General features: G+C 38.7%; 1 protein-coding gene across 4 annotated transcripts in view; it reads right to left on the reverse strand.

The window, feature by feature from the left end:
- Positions 1 to 20889, reverse strand: part of UTRN (utrophin) — a 383489-nt gene that overhangs the window by 270535 nt on the left and 92065 nt on the right. For 3 of the 4 annotated variants that reach the window (XM_026844327.1, XM_026844325.1, XM_026844324.1), the window contains exons 15-23: positions 20397 to 20576; positions 18929 to 19098; positions 16964 to 17087; positions 15152 to 15239; positions 12507 to 12742; positions 12060 to 12240; positions 9253 to 9398; positions 5812 to 6024; positions 43 to 156 (exon numbers count right to left, since the gene is read on the reverse strand). In XM_026844327.1, coding sequence (XP_026700128.1) covers positions 43 to 156; positions 5812 to 6024; positions 9253 to 9398; positions 12060 to 12240; positions 12507 to 12742; positions 15152 to 15239; positions 16964 to 17087; positions 18929 to 19098; positions 20397 to 20576 — 1452 coding nt within the window. The remainder of the gene's footprint in view (positions 1 to 42; positions 157 to 5811; positions 6025 to 9252; positions 9399 to 12059; positions 12241 to 12506; positions 12743 to 15151; positions 15240 to 16963; positions 17088 to 18928; positions 19099 to 20396; positions 20577 to 20889) is intronic. The other variant, XM_026844323.1, reaches the window with a different exon arrangement.

Consider the following 20889-nt stretch of genomic DNA (forward strand, 5'->3'; position numbering starts at 1 on the left):
AGTCATTTATTCCAAAAGATTCCTTAAAAGAGCAAAACTCACTGTGCACTGGTCAAGTTGTCTTTGAAGTCCTTCAGTATCTCCTTGAACAGCCTTTTCTGTCATTAAGAAGTCTTTCACACCATCCATCCATTTCTGAACAACTTCTGAATCAGCCTAAATCAAATATAGTAATGAAGAGCTGAAACAATGCTGTTAATGAAGAATATACAGCTGTTGCATTTCAACTTCTAGCAGGGTCAATATTCTACAAGATGCTAGCATGACCTTAGTTTTGAACCAGACCACCTTTAGTTTAATTTTTAGTTTTCCTTGTTTGCCTTTTCCCTCCCCTCAATTTCTCTGTTCTCAAATTCACATGAAAATTAAATTCAGTAGTGATATTCTCCCATCCATGTCACAGCATAGTTTAATTGACACTGTGCTGCTCCAGGGTTTCTATCACACAGAAACAAAGGATAGAGTAGAGGCAAGCATGGCTTCAAGAAGTATGTGGCTACCCTCCACATGAAGGACCTGGCTGAAGGCTGGGAACAGCATTTTCCTGATGACACAAACCATGTACAACTGCTTCCACCACTCTTGTTCGAGACATATTGCACTCCAAGGAAAAGAGAGGGCCCCATAGAAATATGTGGGGAAAAGAGGAGGGAGAAATGCTAAACATACCTGACAGGTAGAAGCTACAGCATAGGAAAGCCATTCACCTTGCAGAGAAACACAGTCATAAAAGGTAAATACCAGTAAAAACAATCTAGCTGTTTGAGGCCAACAGCAGCTACTGTACTCACTAGAGAAATGCAAGGGGGGGAAAGTAAATACATACGCTGTCTCAAAGTTATCCGACAGTATTTGGCAGCTACTTTATATCCTGTGATGAGGTCAGTGAGGAGGAAGACAAGAACATTGCCATCTCCTTCCCATGCAATTGTGGATGTTCCCAATCACTCTTACAAACAAAACCACCATAAACTTAGAACAGGGAGGAAGTTTTCTCTTGTCCTGGTTCAACTGAGTTATACGATTGTCACTTGTTGGACTTTTTTTAATGAACATTTTTGGACTGTTTGGTCCAGTTTTTTAATAGACAATCTTTTTATTGTGACACAGTCATCATCACAGCACACTGTTATTGAGAAGCAGAGTCAAAGCTCATCAGCTTCACCTTCTACTCTGCATGTCAAAGAAAGCACATACTTCGATTCCTTAAAACCCTTGCAGTAACAATTCTTTCAAAATCAATGTAACACACTGCTTTGCAAAAAATGTCTGCACTAATGAAAACCCATTAGACTAAGATCATGTTTATTTTTAGGCCAATGCTACCATTAGAGGTCAAAGTCATGACATTTTCTTCGTTCCTTTTCCATTTGGGGGGAATTTCCCACAGCTGATTAGCCTGAAAATCATTTTCCAAAAACACAGAACCCAAGAAGCTTAACAGTGAACCATGGCTTAATGTAAAAAATACATATTTATAAAGGCTGCTATTTGACAAGGCATTTTAGCATATACCTAATTTAGCTTGCTTACAGTAAGCTACTTACATAAGTAGCTGAAGTGATTTAAATGGGATTACTCAAAGTTAGGCATACATTTCAATAACTTGCTGAATCACAAGCCAAGTCTATAGAAGTTTAATGAGGTAGATGCTCCTGCACTGTGCAGGTAAAGAATTACCAATGGTCAAATAGGTTGTTGATGTACAAGAGGTCACAATTTTTAGACATGAACTAAAACACTGGACCAGTTTCTAAAATTTATTCCAGGCAGGAACAAAGATCACATGTGTTAAATTTTATCTTGTCCACTCCAAGAAAAACCACATGATGTACAGCCATGCAATAGGTTTAAAAGAACTGGAGATGATAGGGAGAGACACAGCAAGCCACGCATTATTAGAGGTATAACAGAGACTACATGATACAGAAATTTTCTTGTAGAAATCACAAAAAGGCCACCTGAATGGCAGGACCCACAGGCAGATCTGCTACTGACTTGCTCATCAGAATAACAAGGACATTTTTAAGCACCACTCACTGTTAACATGAGAATAACTATGTTCAGTTTCTTTTCAAAAAGCTAAATGTGAGCAGTGTTGTTTTGGGAAATGCCTGGTTTTAAAAGATGAATTAGGAAAAAAAGAAACCTTAAAAATAAAACAACACTTGTGTGTTGCACAGGACCACGTGTTCTCCAAGGGTTACCATTCACACATTTTTCTTTTCTCCTCCACTTTTAAATTACTGTGTTTCATTTAATAGCCAAACACTTTATCTCCTCTCTTAACCAAGGAGATCCTGCCCAGCCATTCTCTAAAATAATCTTGTCTCTGGTATCACATCTCCAGTACCAAGCCATTCAGTGTCTGCACCAGGACCATATACCCATTCTACAGTATCAATCTTACTCGCAGTGCAAACTCCATCCTGATCTGTCCAGTGCCACCCACAACATTTTTATTCAACTTGCTCCACATTCTCATTTTTATGAATAAAGTGCTAAACTACAACAATCTGTATAGATTAGTACCACTCCTGCAAAAGGAAAAATCAGAGACTATAAATAGATGACTGTCCATCCACTGACAGCTTTGAAACTTTTGGAAAATACAGGAACTGTGTACTAATTCAGTTAATGAAAAAACACCCCCACTGTAAGCCCTGTATTTCTACAGATAGCACCACTATGTATTTCTTTCATTTTCAGTTAATTAATAATTACATCCATTGTCTCTTCTGTTTTAATTTCTTTTTCAGCTTTTTGACTTCTTTTTAAGGTAACAGGAAAATTTTAACATCTCTCTCAGGATAAAATTCTGTTCTCAAATCTATACAACAGTGCACGGCTTCAATGCTCTGCTCTCCATAGCTCTTCATAACTTCCATGGGCATAAAAATCCACATCTTCCATCAGTGAGTGCTTCATATAGATGGTGGTATGAACATCACTTTGAACAGCTGTGGAAAACAGGGCACTTCACCTTTGGCTGAAAAAACTGAATATTTGATTACTAAATGAAAACCTGCTATGCTAATACTGCACACATGTACCCTGCTCAATCAAACATGAGAGAGAATTTCAGTTTTCAGAAGCCATTCCTCACCCAGTTACAGCTGTGGTTTAGGAAAGCAGGTGCATGTACAGACCACTCAACTGAACATGATTCAAGCACATAAAAAGAAGAGTTCTGCACTTACAAGACATTAAGGGAGAAAAAAATGCTGCTAAAACTGATGAGGTAAGTAGGTCTTGCTCAGTGTAGCTACAGATAATCAAGGCAACTGGAGAGCTGCAATCATTTGAAGAACAAGACTGATAGAAAGTTCTTAAGCAAAGAATGTTGAGGCAAGCTTACATGCCAATATTTATTCTGCCATGCTAAATAACTAAGTATAACCAGAGAGAGAAGGAAAGAGAATGAGACACAGTGGGATGCTGTACATTTAGGTCAAAGTCAGGAGAAAAATCAATGAGGTGGTGGTTGCTGAAAAGTAATCACCAAGGGCCTCGCTAACCCTTAAAAGGTAATTAAAAGCTTTAAAATTAAAAGCCTTAAAAGCTCCTGGACCAACCACCTCACTTTGGGCACTCAGCTCTTGCTGACCAGCAGCATCAGCTCCTCCACAACTCCACATCATCCCACAGGCTGCTGCAAGTAGCTATAGAAGGATGGATTTGAAAGAACTGGACTAAAAGCAGAAACTCTTTCAAATGTAGGTGCACAAGTACACACGTTCCTGAACATGGGGTTGGTTTGGTTTTGTGGGGTTGTTGTTTGGTTGCTGGGGTTTGGGATGGGGTTTTTTGGGGTTGGTTTTTTTTGTTGGTTGGTTTTTGGTTTGGGGTTTTTTTTTTTGGAGGGGGGTGGGGGGTGGCGATGGGGGCAGTAGCAGCTGTTATATTTATGCTTCAGGTAATACAGCCTAACATTACTACACAAAACTGTTATATAAAACAATTACATTCTTTTTCTTCTACATGCAATTCCGCCTCCTATTCAAAGGTTAGCTTGTAGCTTCCACTTATAAATTCACTAGACTGGGCTACCCTATCTATTGCTATTCATACACACACACCTCCCACAAGTGCACTGCTAGGAGCAGCTCATGTCCTGAAAAAAATAATAGTGAATAACACTATGAGCAGGAGGAAGTTTTTCCCTCCAGCCTTTTTCCCCAAGTAAAACCTTAGTAAAACTAAGTATGGGTGTGCACTCTACACTTAACTGTCATTTAGTTACAATCCATTACCCCTACTTGGGCTTCTTCCAGCTTTGTGGGTTAGGGAAAAAAAAGAAAAAGACTTGAGGATTTTACTAATTTCTGAACCATAATCAGCAATGGCTTGTCCAACTTTCACTGCAACATCAAGCAAGTCAGTTAGCTGGTCTTACAAATATAAATTTCAGTTTAAACACATGTGTCTACACTTGAGTAGTCATTAAAGATTCTGTCTGGATTAAAATAAAAAGGATTAAACAACCCACAAAACCCACATAGTTTGAAGTTTGAATCCACTTTCAAATAAAAGAACAGTTTTCTGCTTCAGAGGGAGGGGAGAGCAAGACTGCAGGAAACTTTTGGGAAAAGATGGTGGTGTGCACGCACAGCACCAACATTCTGAAGAGGGCCCACACAGCAAGTTGCTTGTGTTTTTAAATTGTGATATATACTCTTGTTAAATGGAAAAGAATGTAAATAATTCCACTCCCTAAAATACAGATTTGTTAATTAATGTGCATGTGGCTTTATTCCGAGAGACAGAATCTCTAAAAACACCTTCTTTCTTTTTGAAGTTTAAAATATAATATGAAAATATGAAATTTATTTAAAGCCCATTTAAACATTAGTCTGGGAAAAAAAAAGGCACTATATTTGGGCTTTATACTGCTGTGATCAGCTTATGCTTTCAAGCTTATACTGAAGAATGGTTAGTGCCTATTTAACTTTTTGATCACAATAATATTGCCACAGGCTAAATCATGATATATTTAGTTTTCGTTATTTTTTTCCTCTCCCCAGAGGAATATTAATAGTCTAGAGAAGGGACTTAAAGCAAACAGAAAGAAACCCCTCTAACCAGTAAATACTGAGTCAACTTTGGCTAAGTTACATGGGTTAAACATCTATATACCCTTTAAATACCCTTGCTTTTAATCCATTTTTAAAGCATTTTTTAAAGTATTGGGATTTTCTGTCATGCAGGATTTCACATATGTGTGCATGTGTATGTATATATACAAAAATATATGAGTGCTTATTAATCTTAATTCTTCAACTTTCCTTGCTGACATTTTAGAGACTATCTGCTGAAACTAGAAAACTCACTAAACCTAAGCATTTTCTTTATTTCCTTTTTTAACAGGCTGTACTAATTTATTATGGTTGACAGAAGCCCCACTCAAAGAAGCAGGTTTTCTGTAGTAGGTATGGAATTTCAATTTTATATGTCAAACTAGTAATTCATTGGGCATCTGACACCAAGCACAATAAAGGGCACCTAGCCCCTGATGGGATCAAGTCTTTAACAGCACAGCTGACATACCCTTGACTTCTTTCTGTACCAGAAGGAAAGGCTACGCTGAAGAGGAATGCTACTTTTAAGTGAAAAGTAATTCTATTACAAGATAAAATAATATCCTGGACACATCAAAAGTCCTCCGCTACCCTGCTACAAATACACTACACATGCTTTCAGCCTCTGCCAGACTAGTGGCCCATCAACATTCCACTTCTCAGTCAGCATTATCTGCACTGCTGCACAGAGAAAGGGCTCTGAGTTATTAACAAAAAATTTTTTTTGTTTTACCTCAAATATTCTCAACTTGGATGTAATCTCTTCTAGTAGTTTAATATCTTTGGAAATCTTGAGCTTTAACTTGTCCCAGTGTCCCTGCACATGCTTGAACTCTTGTGTGTAGACCTTTTCCATATCTGAAGAAGCATGTTTCTCCAAAGCCTTTGTTTCTTCAGCAAGTTTATCCACCCTGGGCTTCTGGGCTTCCAGCATTTCACAAACAGTCTACAACAATGACAAAAAAAATTTAGAGAAGGTCTGCTTCCGGTACTAGACACACAACAGCCACACACTTCCTTACAAGTGCATCAAAGGTTTTGTTGTGTAGAGCACAGATTCAGTGAAGAGTAATATTCCAGTTATTGAAGTAGAGATGTCCAAACAACCTTTTATGCAGCAAAACCTTCGGCTGCTCTACTGATGCAGTAGCAATGATTACAGAATAGACTGTAAAGCTTGGCCACGTAGCTAAACACAACCAGGCACCTACACCTCTCCTGTGCTGTGCAGTACTGGCACTCAAGGTAGCAAAGCAATGGCTGCAGTACACTGCAGTCACAAAAGAAACTGTAAATTAGAGATAGAAGGATCTCAGGTTTTTTATTCCCCCCACAGATATTTATTTCTTTTAAAAAAGAAAACAAACAGTAAAGCCACACAAACAGGTTGAGTGCGTCCTTCCAACTTCTGTAAAGTAAAATTATTATAACATCTAGCTGCAATGAAAGCTCTGGATACTTGAGCTTTGAAAGCTACTCTTCCAGCTGGAATATAGGGAGAATACAATGTGAATATATTCACTATGGCATTGTTGATATGAAGAGTCACTTCAGCCAGAATAGCTAATTTCTTAATATTAAGGAAAAATAACAGCTGAAGGTATAAGCCAAGACATAAAAAAAATGTTGCCACTTCATTAAACCAGTCATTTTGGTTATTTTGTTTAATTTGAGAGAAAAATTTGGAATTAACACATGAAACCGTTACTAATTTCATTAATTTAAATTTGCTAGTATATACGTTTAATGTGTACATGTGGGATGTGCATGCATGTATTTTACTGAGGAAGAATCTTTGAGATGCTTATGTTCTCAATTTTACTTCTTATTTACGGGAAGGAAACAGGACAAAGCATACCATTTCCTCTAAAAAGGTAGGCAGTGAAGTAGCAATGAGACTGGGAAAAGGGATGTATATTTCTGCAACCAAGCTTTCTGTGCAGAGCGCCACAAACTGAGTCAATACCTGGCTTGGGTCTATGCCTGAAGCACTTATCAGTGCCTGCTACAGTGCAGGAGGAGCTGGACAATCCCAGGTCCACAAGCAGCTCATCATCTACAGTTTGTAAAACTCTCACACCAGCATAATATGTCCTTTCAGGTTAATCAGTCTCTGAAGAAAATGGGAGTATGGATTTGGGCAGAAAAAGGGAAAGACAAGCCTCCAAAGACTAAATGTCATTACAATTCAGCCAGCTTATGGACCAGAAAGTATCTGCCAACTTTAAAACAATAGAGAGGCAACATTAAAAGAGAAAACCAAATAACTCAGATTTTTTTAATCTGCTGGTTCAGAAAAACAATGCACTAAAAATACCTATTTGATTGCTCTCTGCTGAATAGATAAGGATATAAAGACACTGCCTCTCTCCACCCAGCAACCAGAGTTGAAGACCTCCTCCAAAGCCACCTGCAGCCCTCTTATGCTACCACACAGGGAAAAAATACGTATTTATGAATTAAGCATGATTCCACAAAAGCAGCAGGGGACAGTGGAGAGGACAGGAAATTATTTTTGTCTATGGTTTCTTTAAAGAATAAGAAAAGATACTGGCAATAACTGATTTCCCCCCACCCCACTCCAGCCCTACCCCAATATTTACAAAACAATTGTCATCCATAGATTTTCCCATAATTTATAAGCTCATAATAGGAAGCAAAATACCATTTCTACTGGACAGAATTCGTGCATCAATTACTGTGCTGGTTTTGGCTGAGGTAGAGTTAATTTTCTTCATAGTAGCTAGCATGAGGTCATGTTTCAGATTTGTGCTGAAAATGGTGTTGATATCACAGGGGTGTTTTAGTTACTGCTGAGCAGCGCTCACACAGGGTCCAGTCCTTTTCTGCTTCTCACCCCACCCCACCAGTGAGCAGGCTGGGGGTGCACAAGAAGTTGGGAATGGACACAGTTGGGGCAGGTGACCCCAACTGACCAAAGGGATATTCTGTAACGTATGATGACATGCTTGGCAATTAAAAACTGGGGAAGAGGGGGGGGCGGGGAGAAGGGAGTCACAATGTTGAGAGTGATGGCTTTTGCCTTCCCAAATAACCGCTATGTGTGATGGAGCCCAGCTTTCCTGGAGATGGCTGAACACCTGCCTGCCAGTGGGAAGTAGTGAATGAATTCCTCAGTTTGCTTTGCTTGCATGCATAGCTTTTGCTTTACATATTAAACTGTATCTCAACCCATGAGTTCTCATTTACTCTTCCAATTCACTCGCCCATCTTACTAGAGGTTAAACTACAACAATTACCTTTAATGGCTTGCAAGCACTGTTTCCCCTTGAAAAGCAATATGGAGGCCAGAAAAGTACAGTTACTCTCTCACAACAGCCAAGGAGGATGAAACAGGATGGATTTGTTAACCAGCTGAACCTCAGAGACAATTTAAGCAGGCAGGCACCCCATGCCTTGGTAGGCTATACCCAGTGCTTGAAGGAGAGGATTACAAGCCTGCACATGGCTGCCTAAGCGGGAGTGCAGGGAGCCCACACTGCTGTGGGGGAGGGACATGACCTCCCCAGGACAGCAAGCCTGAGCAGGCCAGGCACAGCTGCCAGGCAGCTGCAGTGCCGCTCAGTCAGGCAGAGCTCAAAGGCAGCTCCCAAGAGACTGAAGGGCAGGCCCTGGCTCCTGGCTTTCCTCACAGCTATGCTCAGCAGCAAAGAAGCAGACCTTAGATCAGGTCACAACCTGATGCAACCAAGCTCCTAGGAGGTGGATGATCCCAGGGCCCTGATAGCTGTTTTGGGGCTCCTCAGCACAAGAGATACATGGCCATACTGCAGTGTCTGGGGAGGCCACCAAGGTGGTCTGAGGTGCTGCAGCACTTCAAAGAAGATCCCTCAGAGCCTCCTCTTCCCCCAGCTGAGCAGTTCCAGCTCTCTTGGCCTCACCTCCCACCTTGCCACAAGGCAGTGAGAGAAGCCATGAAGTCTGCAGGCTTGGAGATATCCAACCCTTGCCTGCACCACCACCTCGCCCTGAGCAGCCTGTGGTGACCCAGCTTCCAGCAACTGACCCCCAGAGGCTGCTTCCACACATCCCTCCTTGAGCGACTTCCCTCTGAGTAACCTTTTAGTTATCCACTGAAAACAAGGCAGGAGAAAGGAGGATGACAACAGCTGAATGAGCAACTTCCTCACTTCATTGCGAAGGTAAGAGTTACCTTTGCCTGTTGCAGGGCCTTCTCAACCTTACTGGGTTCGCTCAGTCCAGTGACTACAGACTGCTGCTTGCACTCCAGCTTGCTCAGTGTGTCCTTCAGTTGCTGCAGGGAGTTCACGTAGTCCTGGCTTGGCTGGCTTTCTGTCTCTGGTATTGTTAAAAAGGAGTAATGGAACAAAATACAAGGAAAGGAAGATGCAAATTTTAAGAGATGAGAACATAATAAAATTTATCGGAGTCATTTAGAATCATGCGAGATATTGAATCCTATGGAAACCTTTCAACAGTTAAAAAAATCTTCTCCTGATGGCAATGTTTTTTTCCTTTCAAAATATTAAATAGGTCTAATATAAAAATATGTATTATAATGACTATAATAATGAATATACAATGACATACACACACAAAAGATTTAAAAACTCAATCCCATTTTTACAATTTTCTTATACATCTAAGCACCTAAATCTCTTGGGATGGGTAGTGTGGTGAAATGAATAGTACTTGGGGTTTTGCATGCCTAAATTTAGTATTATTCATTTGAAAAGTTTTAGGCATATCTACTATTTATATGCAAACACACACACAGATATCTACTATATACAGAATATAAAGTATAGCATATGTAATAGCCATATATTACATGTAAAGTTAAATATACACATTATGTTAACTGTAGAAGCTAGTAATTTTTAAGTTTTTATATCTATAAAACCACACATACATAAATATGTATTAGTGTGGTGGTAGAATTCGGTTGGTTTTTTGGGTTGGATTTTTTATTTTTTACATATATATATATATACACACATATACACACACACAAAAATATATAAAACCAGCAGCTTTCAGTCTGTTGCAGAACAGAAACACTATCTAGGAAGACTGAAGACAGAATTAAAGTTTGGATGGAACATCTGCTTGCATATTTGACTACATCTCAGATTTTGCTCGAGCCAGCCCCCTGTGGGCAGGTGGCAGCACCTCACTCTGGCATTTCAGAATGAAAATACCAGATTTGGAAAACTGCAGTGAACAGGATTTCAGCTGTAAAACCCATACTGTGGCATGCACATTCTTGGGCCTTGGATTCCTAAACAATTTCATTACTGCCACGAATGAAAATTAATCTAAACTGTGTTCTGACTCACCAGGTAGCTTTTCAAAAGCTTACTGTCAGAACTGTCATATCATTTCTGACTAAGGAATGAGTCAACATTTCTAGAGAATCAGAGTTAGAGTTATCTAACTTCCTCTTCTGAAAAAGCCAGGATCAATTTTAAGGGGGAGCGGAGGCGGTGGGTAGTTCAGTAAAAAGCAAACAGGTGCACTGTCACTAAACTACAGCAGATTCTGAAGCAGAAAACAGTTAAAACAGCCTCCCATTGAGAAAAAAAATTAAGTCACAATTCCCAAAAAACATGCCCATAGAGATGGAACTGAGTAGTACCCCACGACAGAATTTTCAGAGGCTCAAAGAAGAGCCATGAAAGGACTTCTGTCAGTCAAAGCCTCCCTAGTAAACAAATGATCAAGTGCCACCACCAGTTGTTTCTCAGTTATATGGCTCTGCAAATTCCTTTAATTTACAGCAATTCCAACTATGCTGTAAATAAACAACTGAAACCCTGAACTGACACTTCCCTCTGTTCTTTAGCAATACATAATCTGCAGAGAAATTATCATTCAAAAACATACACAAATTTAACATAGGTATATAAGGTATTTTCACCAAGTTATCACTGGTTCAAGTGTACTAATTATGCCTCAACTGATGTGTGGCATGAAAAAAAACAATTAGTATTTTTGACACATCATGTAGTAATTACCAAAATGCACAATACCAATAAAATTATTCAAAAGTACACAAACTCAGAACACTTATAAAATGATCATTCCTCACAGTAAGAAAGAAAGCATACCCTGCAATTTGAGCGTGGCAGACATATGTTACTCAATTCTGCATAGATATAATCAAAGAATGCAGGCCTGGTGAAACATATTATACAGATGGCCTAACAATTTAGTAATTGAGCCTGGTTTTATTACACACAGAATAGTGTTAATGCTCTTCCATTTGGGACCATTAGCAAAACCCTTCCTTGAATTCCTCAGAAACAAAACGAAAACTAAGGAAAAAAACACTCCTTATAGGTCTGTGCTCTTGCTATTCAGCTGTAAAATATTAAACAGAGCTACATATTTTGTGCACTACATTTAAAATCCTTTAGAAGACAGCATGACTGATTTGAATGCTCATAATGAAATTTTTAACGCAACAAAAAACCAAGGAGAAAGTGCCTGAAAAAGCCAGCCAGATTCCAAACCACTTCAAAGATGAAATTTCCAAAAGGAATTATGTATGACTAATGTGCTCATAGCAGCTATGAAAAAGATTAAATTTCACATGCGCTCTTCAATTTTACAAGGTTCTCCTAATCTTCCGTTCTTCATTTCTAGTATTATTTATATCTCTAAGTGTCAGAGACACACAGCTTTACAAAGTATATTATCCACCTTAAATATGTTTTGCTAATTCCTTAAACGGGGTTTCAGGAAAGTTGTATCCTTACATAATCACTTTTAACACTATGGAACAATATATTTTGCAGTGTGCACAGAGGGGGTTGTACAAATGTTCTTTCAGGTGAATGAATAAATTTTGTCAGTCTGACCCAAAGCCTCCCAGAATCAGTAGTAAAACTCTACCAGAATTCAGTGAGTTTTCAATCAGCTCAAAACAACAACAACAAAAAATCAGAACACAAGTATCAGGAGGGCTTATGTTAAAAAAAATATATATATTTTTACCTTTCTTCAGCTGCTGGTGACGTTCCTCTAGTTTCTGACGAGACAACTCGAAGTGATCAAGAAAACCATTCAGGCTCTCCTGAATGAAGTCTGGAGGCACCGGCTGAGAGGTAAGTGCCTTGCAGGTAGCTTTCAGATGTTCCAACCGTGGACTCAGACTTGAAAGATGAGTTAACTCCCGCTGTGAAAGATTAAAACCAAAACAAAATCTCACATTTGCCTTGTTAACACGAAGATTTTAATAAGGTACTGCAGCACAGTTCTTCCACATTACTAGGGCAACAACATTAAAGTACTCCTGTGACACAGGTACCAAAATCTGCCATCAAAGCAGATGCCCTGGATGTCTCAAGAATTTTGAGTTACCTTACAGAATAGGTTAAGCTCCTCTCGGGTATTCGGTGCTATTAACAGCTTCCAACCAAAATTAAGTTTTGCCAGACTTACCTGACATAAGTCTTTCAGGACTGCTGAGGGCTGGGATGCTGAAGAAGCGTCATTTTTAAGCCAGCCATCCTTCTCAATTACAGTCTTCTCAAGCTCACTCATTTCCTTAAAATAAGCATTTATATCTTCCTGGTACTTTATCTTTCTGTCCATTTCTTCCAGATGTTGAACCACATCTTTCCACCCTGACAATATTTTCTCCATCACAGTTTTTATATCCACTGTAGAAAGTCCTTCTAAAAAGATTATATAAATTATTATTATATTAACTGCAACACATTTTGATTAACAGGCATTTAACCTTTCATCTCTTTGGATACACTTTAGCATGCAAAATGCCTTGATTCCATGTCCACTATCCATAAAACTGTGCTTATTACTAACAGTGTTTCAGTTCTTATTTCCACATTAATAGTAAAATGAAGAGATATTCCACTTCCATTCTTTCTCTTTAATAACTTTTGAATTTATAACAATGAGTTGATGACCATCATGACTCTTCACTATCATGATTCGAGTCTAAGTGTTGGTATGTAGGTTTAAGTAAAATTAGCTTTAAGTAAGCTCCCAATGAATTTATTTTTTTAATGATTCTAGACTCCACAAAGAAAAAGGGAAGAAGCAAGTTGGAATGCGGCAATAAATTAATTGAAGAGGTAGATGGAAATCCTGTCGGCCTGGAATAACTTACAAAAGCAACACAACAAAACAGGAGATTATTTCCCACTCACAGTGACTACATGAAGCAATTGCTGCACCATCTTTTTGAGAAAGCAATGTATTACTTAAGGATGCAACAACACAAGAACACAAGGTGAACATTCCCCATTCCTTGTTCTTTTATTTCTTCATGTGCCAGAAGTAACTGAGTTTTGCTATATACGAAGAACTTTCAATGCAACGTGCATTCAAAAGCATGTTCTTGCCACTGCAAGTTTCTGATGCAGATTCTCTTTCAAGGTATCACCTTCTTTTATATAAGGTGTATTTGGGTCATTTGAAAACAGTTCTGTCATTTAGACCAGAGTATAATGAGGAGAGTCTTGTGGAGTTGTTTTTTTTGCTGCACCACTTTAGCATAAGTGGAGCCCAGTGCTCTGGTCAGGGGAGCTTCTACAAGGGCACTTGAAGACTCGGCTCCACAGATCCCCCCGTGCTTCTCACACTGGCCATATGCTTGGCACATCTAAAATACACAAGCACAGCAACTGCAATCAGCCCCGTAAGAGGAGTGTGCAGGCAACAATCGGTCACTGCCATTACAGCATGGTCTGCACATGCCCCAGGATAGCAATAGGTGTATGTATATACACGCATGCCAGGGCTGTGCGTTATTCCACACAGGTGTAGTTGGGCAGGTTTTGGCGAGAAAGACTGTCATTCTGAGCTGGATGTGACAGGAGAATAACAAAGCCAGGAGCTGTAGATTATTTTCTATAGATCCCAACCTTCAAGACAGCAAACAATTAGGAAGCAATTTCTGTATCTTATTTTTTGCTAATACAAACCAGTTTTTGAACTGTGAGTTCCTCCCTATGATCAACAGATACTGATTTCACAGCCATGCCTTCTCACAGCTGGAGGGTTTTATAAAAGAGAGAGGGAAAGAGGATTTCTGTCCAGGTTTGAAGACAACGAACAGCTACAAATTTTTACAACCCAAACTCCAGGTCAAATCAGTAGCTTCCAGCCATCAGCTGAAGTTCAGTGGCGCCCACTGTAAAAAGCTTCAGCTGTAGTAGGCAAGGGCAGGGGGGGAGAACTGGAGATGCTTAGCAGACTGGGGCATCCAGGCAAAGGGGCTGTCTGGAAAGAATGTGACAGTTGGGAAATCCAAGTGGAAATCATCATTTTCCAAAAGGGGTGCTGGACATCCCATTTATGCAAGACAGTGATACCACCCTTTCACCTGTCTGAATGCTAACCAGTCAGGAACTTCACCAGCAGTCAAGCGCATAGCAGATCCAAAAGACTGTGTCTTTTATGGAGCAAGTCACATTTCACTGATGGAGTTTTTGGCAAGGCTTAAAGATTCAACTTTCACTGATGTTAATTATATGTTTCCAGGGATACGTGTTTTAATTTCTCAAGCATGTAGGCTTCTCTCTTGCCTTTGAGACATAAATTGTGACTGTATCATCAAAATATACTGACAGTTTCTACAAAAATAGAGAAAACTAAGAATAAAAAGAGATATACACACATTTATCAAGCTTAAATTTTGTTTCAAAATTTCTACTTCTTTCAGGCAGTTATGTTTTAAATTCTTATACTTAAAATCTCCACACAATTTAAAATTAAATCAACTCCTTCCCCCCAAGAGCATGTCACTGCCATTTTAAGAAATTATTTCTATTTCAATAAAAATAACCCTTAAAAGGTGCAAATGAACACACATGTTAAAGAAAGAGTATTAATTTTTCTTTTCTATTAATTTTTCTTTTCTATAAGCTTTAAATAAAAACAAAACACATATCAGTAACTAGCAAAGGTAAAAATGACCAGTGTCTCTGAGGGAAAGAAAATGGAGGTAGGAGGGAAGGAATATATTGCAATGCTTAACTGAAGGTACAGTATTTCAAGTATTATTTCCCAGCAACTCATCTGATTAAACCACAAAACAGAAAAACCTTCAAGTTGCTTACCTTTTCCCATTTGATCCAAAAGAAGATGTCCACTTTGTTTCAGTTCTTCTAACTTTTGGCTTTTTTCAACTCTTTCTTTTTCAATTTCCTACAAAGTGAACCCCAGAAAATAGTTTCAAAGGGGGTAATTTTACTTGATGACACCCCACCCATCCCCCCAGTAACATGTATTTTCCCCACTACAATCCAAAACACAGTCTAGTTTTCTTGGATACGGCACCTTCTGAGGTGTATGTTAGTTCTGTTTTGTTTGGAAAACAAATGCAAAAGGAGTTAAATCTCACAAGTACCAGGCAAGCAAGAGACTAGTACAACAGGAATAAAAAATTGTTAAAAGGACTGACAGTCCTGCTATGTGAAATCAGATATTGGGACACCAGCTAAAAACAAGTAATTTGTGATCACAAATTGTAATTATTTAATATGAACTAGTGGAGAGAAAAGCTTTTTAAATAGTCCCTTCACCTCTGCAGTCTCCACTAAGATTTCCAGTAGAAGGGAACAACCTGTTCCCTAGAAGACCAAACAGCAAGAACTATAGCACACTAGTAATCCACTCATAAGCTCTAGTGCTTCACTCTCCTTCATAAGGAAACTGTGGGGGAAATCCTATGTGACTACCAAGATTTTTAGAGGAACAAGTTCCTCCCTCAAGTCGTAACTATTGGTGAATGTTCCTTTACAAGTCAATAGGTAGAATACATCCACAGGGGAAAAATTAGTTCCTTGGCCACAACTTCAATATCCTCTGTGATTACAACAAAGTATCTCCAAATTAAAATCTTTTTGAAACTCATGTCCTAGGTCATTACTCTGGTTTAGACTTGCTACAGTAAATTCAGAAGCAGCATGCATTTATTTGCACAGTTGGGAAGCACAAACACTGTCCTACCCACTTAGAGCCCTATGATTTAAAAACAGTGCTGTTCATGGGAATCTGGTGTTCATCTTGGAGCCTATTTTATAAAAGGCTAAAAACATTCATAAAGATCTATAAATAAACTGTTGGAAGGGTTGTTTGGGGTTTTATTTCCAACAGTACTGCCATTCCAAACATTCCTACTGGCACCATGTTGCACTGCAGCACTGAGAAGGAGTCTCAGATATTTTTAAGTATTGTCTTTGATTTGAAAAGCAGGTTCAGGTTCTTGCTAAAGCTCCAGTAAGCCATCATTAACATAGCAAGCTCAAGGACCAAAAAAGGCAAGAATACATTCCTGAAACAGAAGGAACAGAAGATAAAGTAACTATTTCACAGCTCCTACAGGATGCTGTAAAATTATGTATTCTCTCTTGCAGGTCAATAATACTGTACATGAGTTGTTAACTATCAGGTTTTCTCCAAAATTAAGAGCAAACAATATGTTCAAATATTATAACCACAGACCACTTTGGACCCAAGGTAGTACAGTGTGTGCAGACTGTCACGGAATAATTCTAGGGGTTTCTGAGCAGCCCACTGGCCCATCTCTTCCAAAATTATAAAAGTGGTGTCAATCAAGTCCATCTCCAACTATGAAACACGAAGCCAAAATATGCTGCTGAGTGCAAAAGATACTAATCATTAAGACAGACATTTATCAGAATTCCAAAGGAGACAACAGTAATACTCATTTTAAAGTTTCCTGTGGATTGTGCAACACAACAGCAAGAGTGTGTGTCCAGTTGGTCAGAGATATATGTCCAGTTCTGAAGCTATTTAACTGAAGAACTTAATCCCCATGAAGCATGTGGATCAGCCCACACCTCCAGCTGACAGCCAACTTGGAGACAAAATACACTATTCACTAGAACATTATCTTCCCCTTTTACCTTCAACTTCTCTTTCATGTTTGAAGTCTCTCTCATCTTCTTGTACTCTTTGATGTCTGTGGCCTGAATGGTAGATTTTGATTTTGAAATCCAGTTCAAGAGCTCAGCACTTTCAGCATCAAACCTGGTTTAAAAGTCAGACAATTTTATTTTTTTTTTTAATTTTTCCCTATTCAGTCAGTCTGTCTTACAAATCATAAGTCTTAAAGTTCAGCACATTACTCAAATCCCAAAAAAGCAAGGCTGCACACAAGATTCATGTTTCTCATATTACTACTCACAGACTGTAGGACAGAGACAGACTTTCAAAAATCTGCCATAGTAAAAATTATGTCCATGGTATTAGCCTTTTGGAGCACCTTTGCATGGTGCAATTTATTTCTTGATTTTTTTATATATATCTTCATGCAAGCTGTTACTGTTTCTTTCAATGTCACAAGATATCTCTGAATGCCAAGTATTTTGAAAGTAATAAACCAAACCTCAGGAACAAGACAAATAAGAATTACAGTTCTAGATTTTGTAAAAGTGGACATGTCTATACTGACATAACTTTCTTATGCCTAAAACCTCTAAGCTACAACCCACCACCACAAAACAAAAATCAACAAAACCAAACCAACTCCCAAATTAACCAATACTGTATGAACTTGAGAGAAGGACAGATACACTATACAGACCACAAGTCAGGCCATATTATAATTATATTACTTAACACAGTGTAAATACTGACACGGAAGAACAGCCTACCAACAAATGCATAGGTCACTGTTAGTCACTCAAAGTTTTCATGGGAATATCTACAAAATTATTCTAGTTACTGGTCATTTGCTGGTTTCAACATAACTTGGATCAGGTAAAAACATCAGAGAGTTTAACCTATTTTAACCGACCCGGTCCTTAATGCAGTTTGAACTCTAGGAAAAAAGGGTAACAGATGAAATCACTAAAACCGTTTCTATGGACACTGTAGTAGAGAAGGGACAGATGGGTGCTGACTGCTTTACTGTTCTGGGACACCCATATGTGCATACCACCCTCACCAGGGCTTGGAGGGTCTGACCAGGGTCCTCAAGAAGGTTTGGGCAGGTTTCACACCCTCCAAACCTCCATTCCTCCTACAAATAAAAAATGAAGAGAACAACTCTTCTTCACTGTGCAAACACACATTACGAACCACAGCAACTCCCTGCTCTTGATGCAGCCCTCTATCCTCTCCCTGAATGACCTGTCAAAGGTTTAAACTAGTGGCACTTCAGAGAAATGCTTATTTTCTCAGGTAAGCACAGAAGGCAAAGTGATGAGTATACAGCATTTACTTTCTTAATTTCTCTTGAAACAATTCCTTTAGTTTTAGGTATGCTATTTAATAAAGGCAATACAACACATGTTATTAAATACTGTTTAGCCTAGAGAAGAGAAGGCTCCAGGGAAACCTTACAGCAGCCTTTCAGTACTTAAAGAGGACTACAGGAAAAATGAGGAGGGTCTCTATCAGGAAGCGTAGTGATAGGACAAAGGGTAACAGTTTTAAACTGAAAGAGTGTCAATTTAGATTAGATCTAAGGAAGAAATTCTTTACTGTGAGAGTGGTGAGACATTTTATGGAGATTAGAAATAAATAAATAAATCCAAATACTTGGCACTTTCACAAGACTTTTTAACTGGAAATTAAATGTTTTTCCAAAATAAAATAAATATAATTCTATTTTTCAGCAAAGGACCTGAGGTACAAAGGACTGAAGACCAGCTTTTTTGCCTTCCCTATGAAATTAATGGAAGCTGCAGGCTTTCTGCTGCTCTGAAAAGAAAGCTGTACATAACACTCTCTTCCCATTCTCCAAACCCAACCTCACAACTGCAACTTAAGTATTCCTCAAAAGAAGAATCAAAAGCCAAGACCAGTACACATGAGTCTATATAGTATCTAATAAGCAAGGTAAAATGGTAGTGACATATACTTACTTTTTCTTTGCTTCACTGTCCCCTGGGATTTGCCTTTTCTTTGGGGGTGGCGGTGGGGGCAACTCCTGTCTGGACTGTTTAACCACTACCTGTTCCTTCAATGGAATTATTTCTGCAGCAGTCTTCTGTGAAACCTGTGGCATCCCTATGCTTCCTACAGCTTGAGTTACCTGTATAAAATAATTTAGCAAAAGGTTTAAATGCCTTTTTTAACACAAACTGAATTGCTTTTGCTTAGTTCACTTTAATCATCAATCATAAAAGCCCATTCAGTCACCCCTACAAATGACCACAGCTAGCTGTCACAAAGCACCTTTATTACAGATGCACTCCAGAGAAAAACTTTATAATTCTCATTTTACAGATGGGAACCAAGCATCAAAATTCTCAGTTCAACTAGAATTTCATGCCCGTTCAACCAAACTAAAATCAACAAAATAAGCATTATATCTATATTCTTCCATAATTGTTTGGTTCACAGAAAGAACCAGGTCCTTTGGGTTTATTAACACACAGCTTTGTATTTTATACTCATATCCCAGAAAAGCATGCCTAGATCTCAGAAAGAGCTGATACACAGTGCATTTGACCTAGAAACTCACTCAAGTCAATAGAAATCTTCCACACTCTTTAATAGGTTATAAAATAAGTCCCATGGGAATCAAACTGTAAGTTCTAAGTATCTGATTGATACTTAGGGGGAGTGAAAGATGACAGGATTTGGCACTCTCCAGTGCTTTGACTCAAACGCAAGAACAAATTAAAGCCACATGGCTGAAATGGACCCCTACTCAGACTGCAGAACTCAGTCATGATCCATTTAGTGTACAGTGAATCAGTGACACGGCCTTTACCATAGTACCACAAAAAAGGCACATATGAGTCATAAAACTGTCAAACTAAATTCTCACAGAAGCCAATGGGAGTTCTGTCTAAATAAAAACATTACCAAGCCCTCAAAATACTAAAATAAACATTTAACAATCCAGCTTGGCTATCATCATTACATATCAAACAAACAACTACTCTATTTTCAACAGATGAGAAATCATACTCACAGAGCATAAATGCTTGTATGACTCCCATTTATTTATCTATTCTGGGTTTGGGGTTTTGTCTTTGTTTTCTTTTAGTATCAGATTTAATCCAGTCCCAGCACTCTTAAAATGTTTAAAGGCATTTGCATTGATTGATAATACATGGCAAGCCTGCTTTACTCATCAGAAAAATGAAGCTTAATCTGTGTGAGAAAGGAGTAATAGTACTAGTCAGGTTAACAACTTGGGGTTTTGAAGACCAAAACACTCAGACAGGTCAGCAGATAAAGTCAGCCCCACATGAAACCGCACTCACCTACCTCTCTAGCCTGATGCCAAGAACGTACTCGGGCAATTTTGCTGACAGTGTCAATGAAGTTTGCATAAAGACATCTAAACAGCTAAAAAAATAATAAAGCTTTGTTAAGTACCTGGTTAGAGTAATCCTCTAGCTTCTGAACCAAACTGTCCCACCTCTGAGTTAGTTCTTCTTGATCCTGATCAATTTTACTGGATGCTCTGTCATTCCCAAGGATTTGGGCCACATCCTGACCTAGCTCATTCAGCTGGTCTAGCGTTTGTCGTTTCATACCCATGTCCTCTTTCAAAATCTGAAGTTAAAATAAAACATTGAAAGCCATCAAGTATTCTGCAACTCCTTATCTTTTAATTCTATGTGTGGGGGCAGGGAGGGAGGATGAAGTGCACTGAGCCAGATGCATCATAGTTTCAAAACAGTTCTCTTGTGTAACAAAGAGCTAACAGACAGAAAGAACACATCCCTGAAACAGAGCCTAGAGCAATCAGTAGTATCTCTTGAGTAACAGTTACAAATGATTAGTTCAGGTACAAGCTGCACCAATGTATTTAAAAAAAAAAACAACAACACCCCCCACCCCACCCCACCCCCCAAAAAAAAAAAAA

This window comes from Athene cunicularia (genome assembly GCF_003259725.1).
Source record: "Athene cunicularia isolate RWA chromosome 3 unlocalized genomic scaffold, athCun1 chr3_part1, whole genome shotgun sequence".
In the NCBI taxonomy this organism is placed as follows: domain Eukaryota; kingdom Metazoa; phylum Chordata; class Aves; order Strigiformes; family Strigidae; genus Athene; species Athene cunicularia.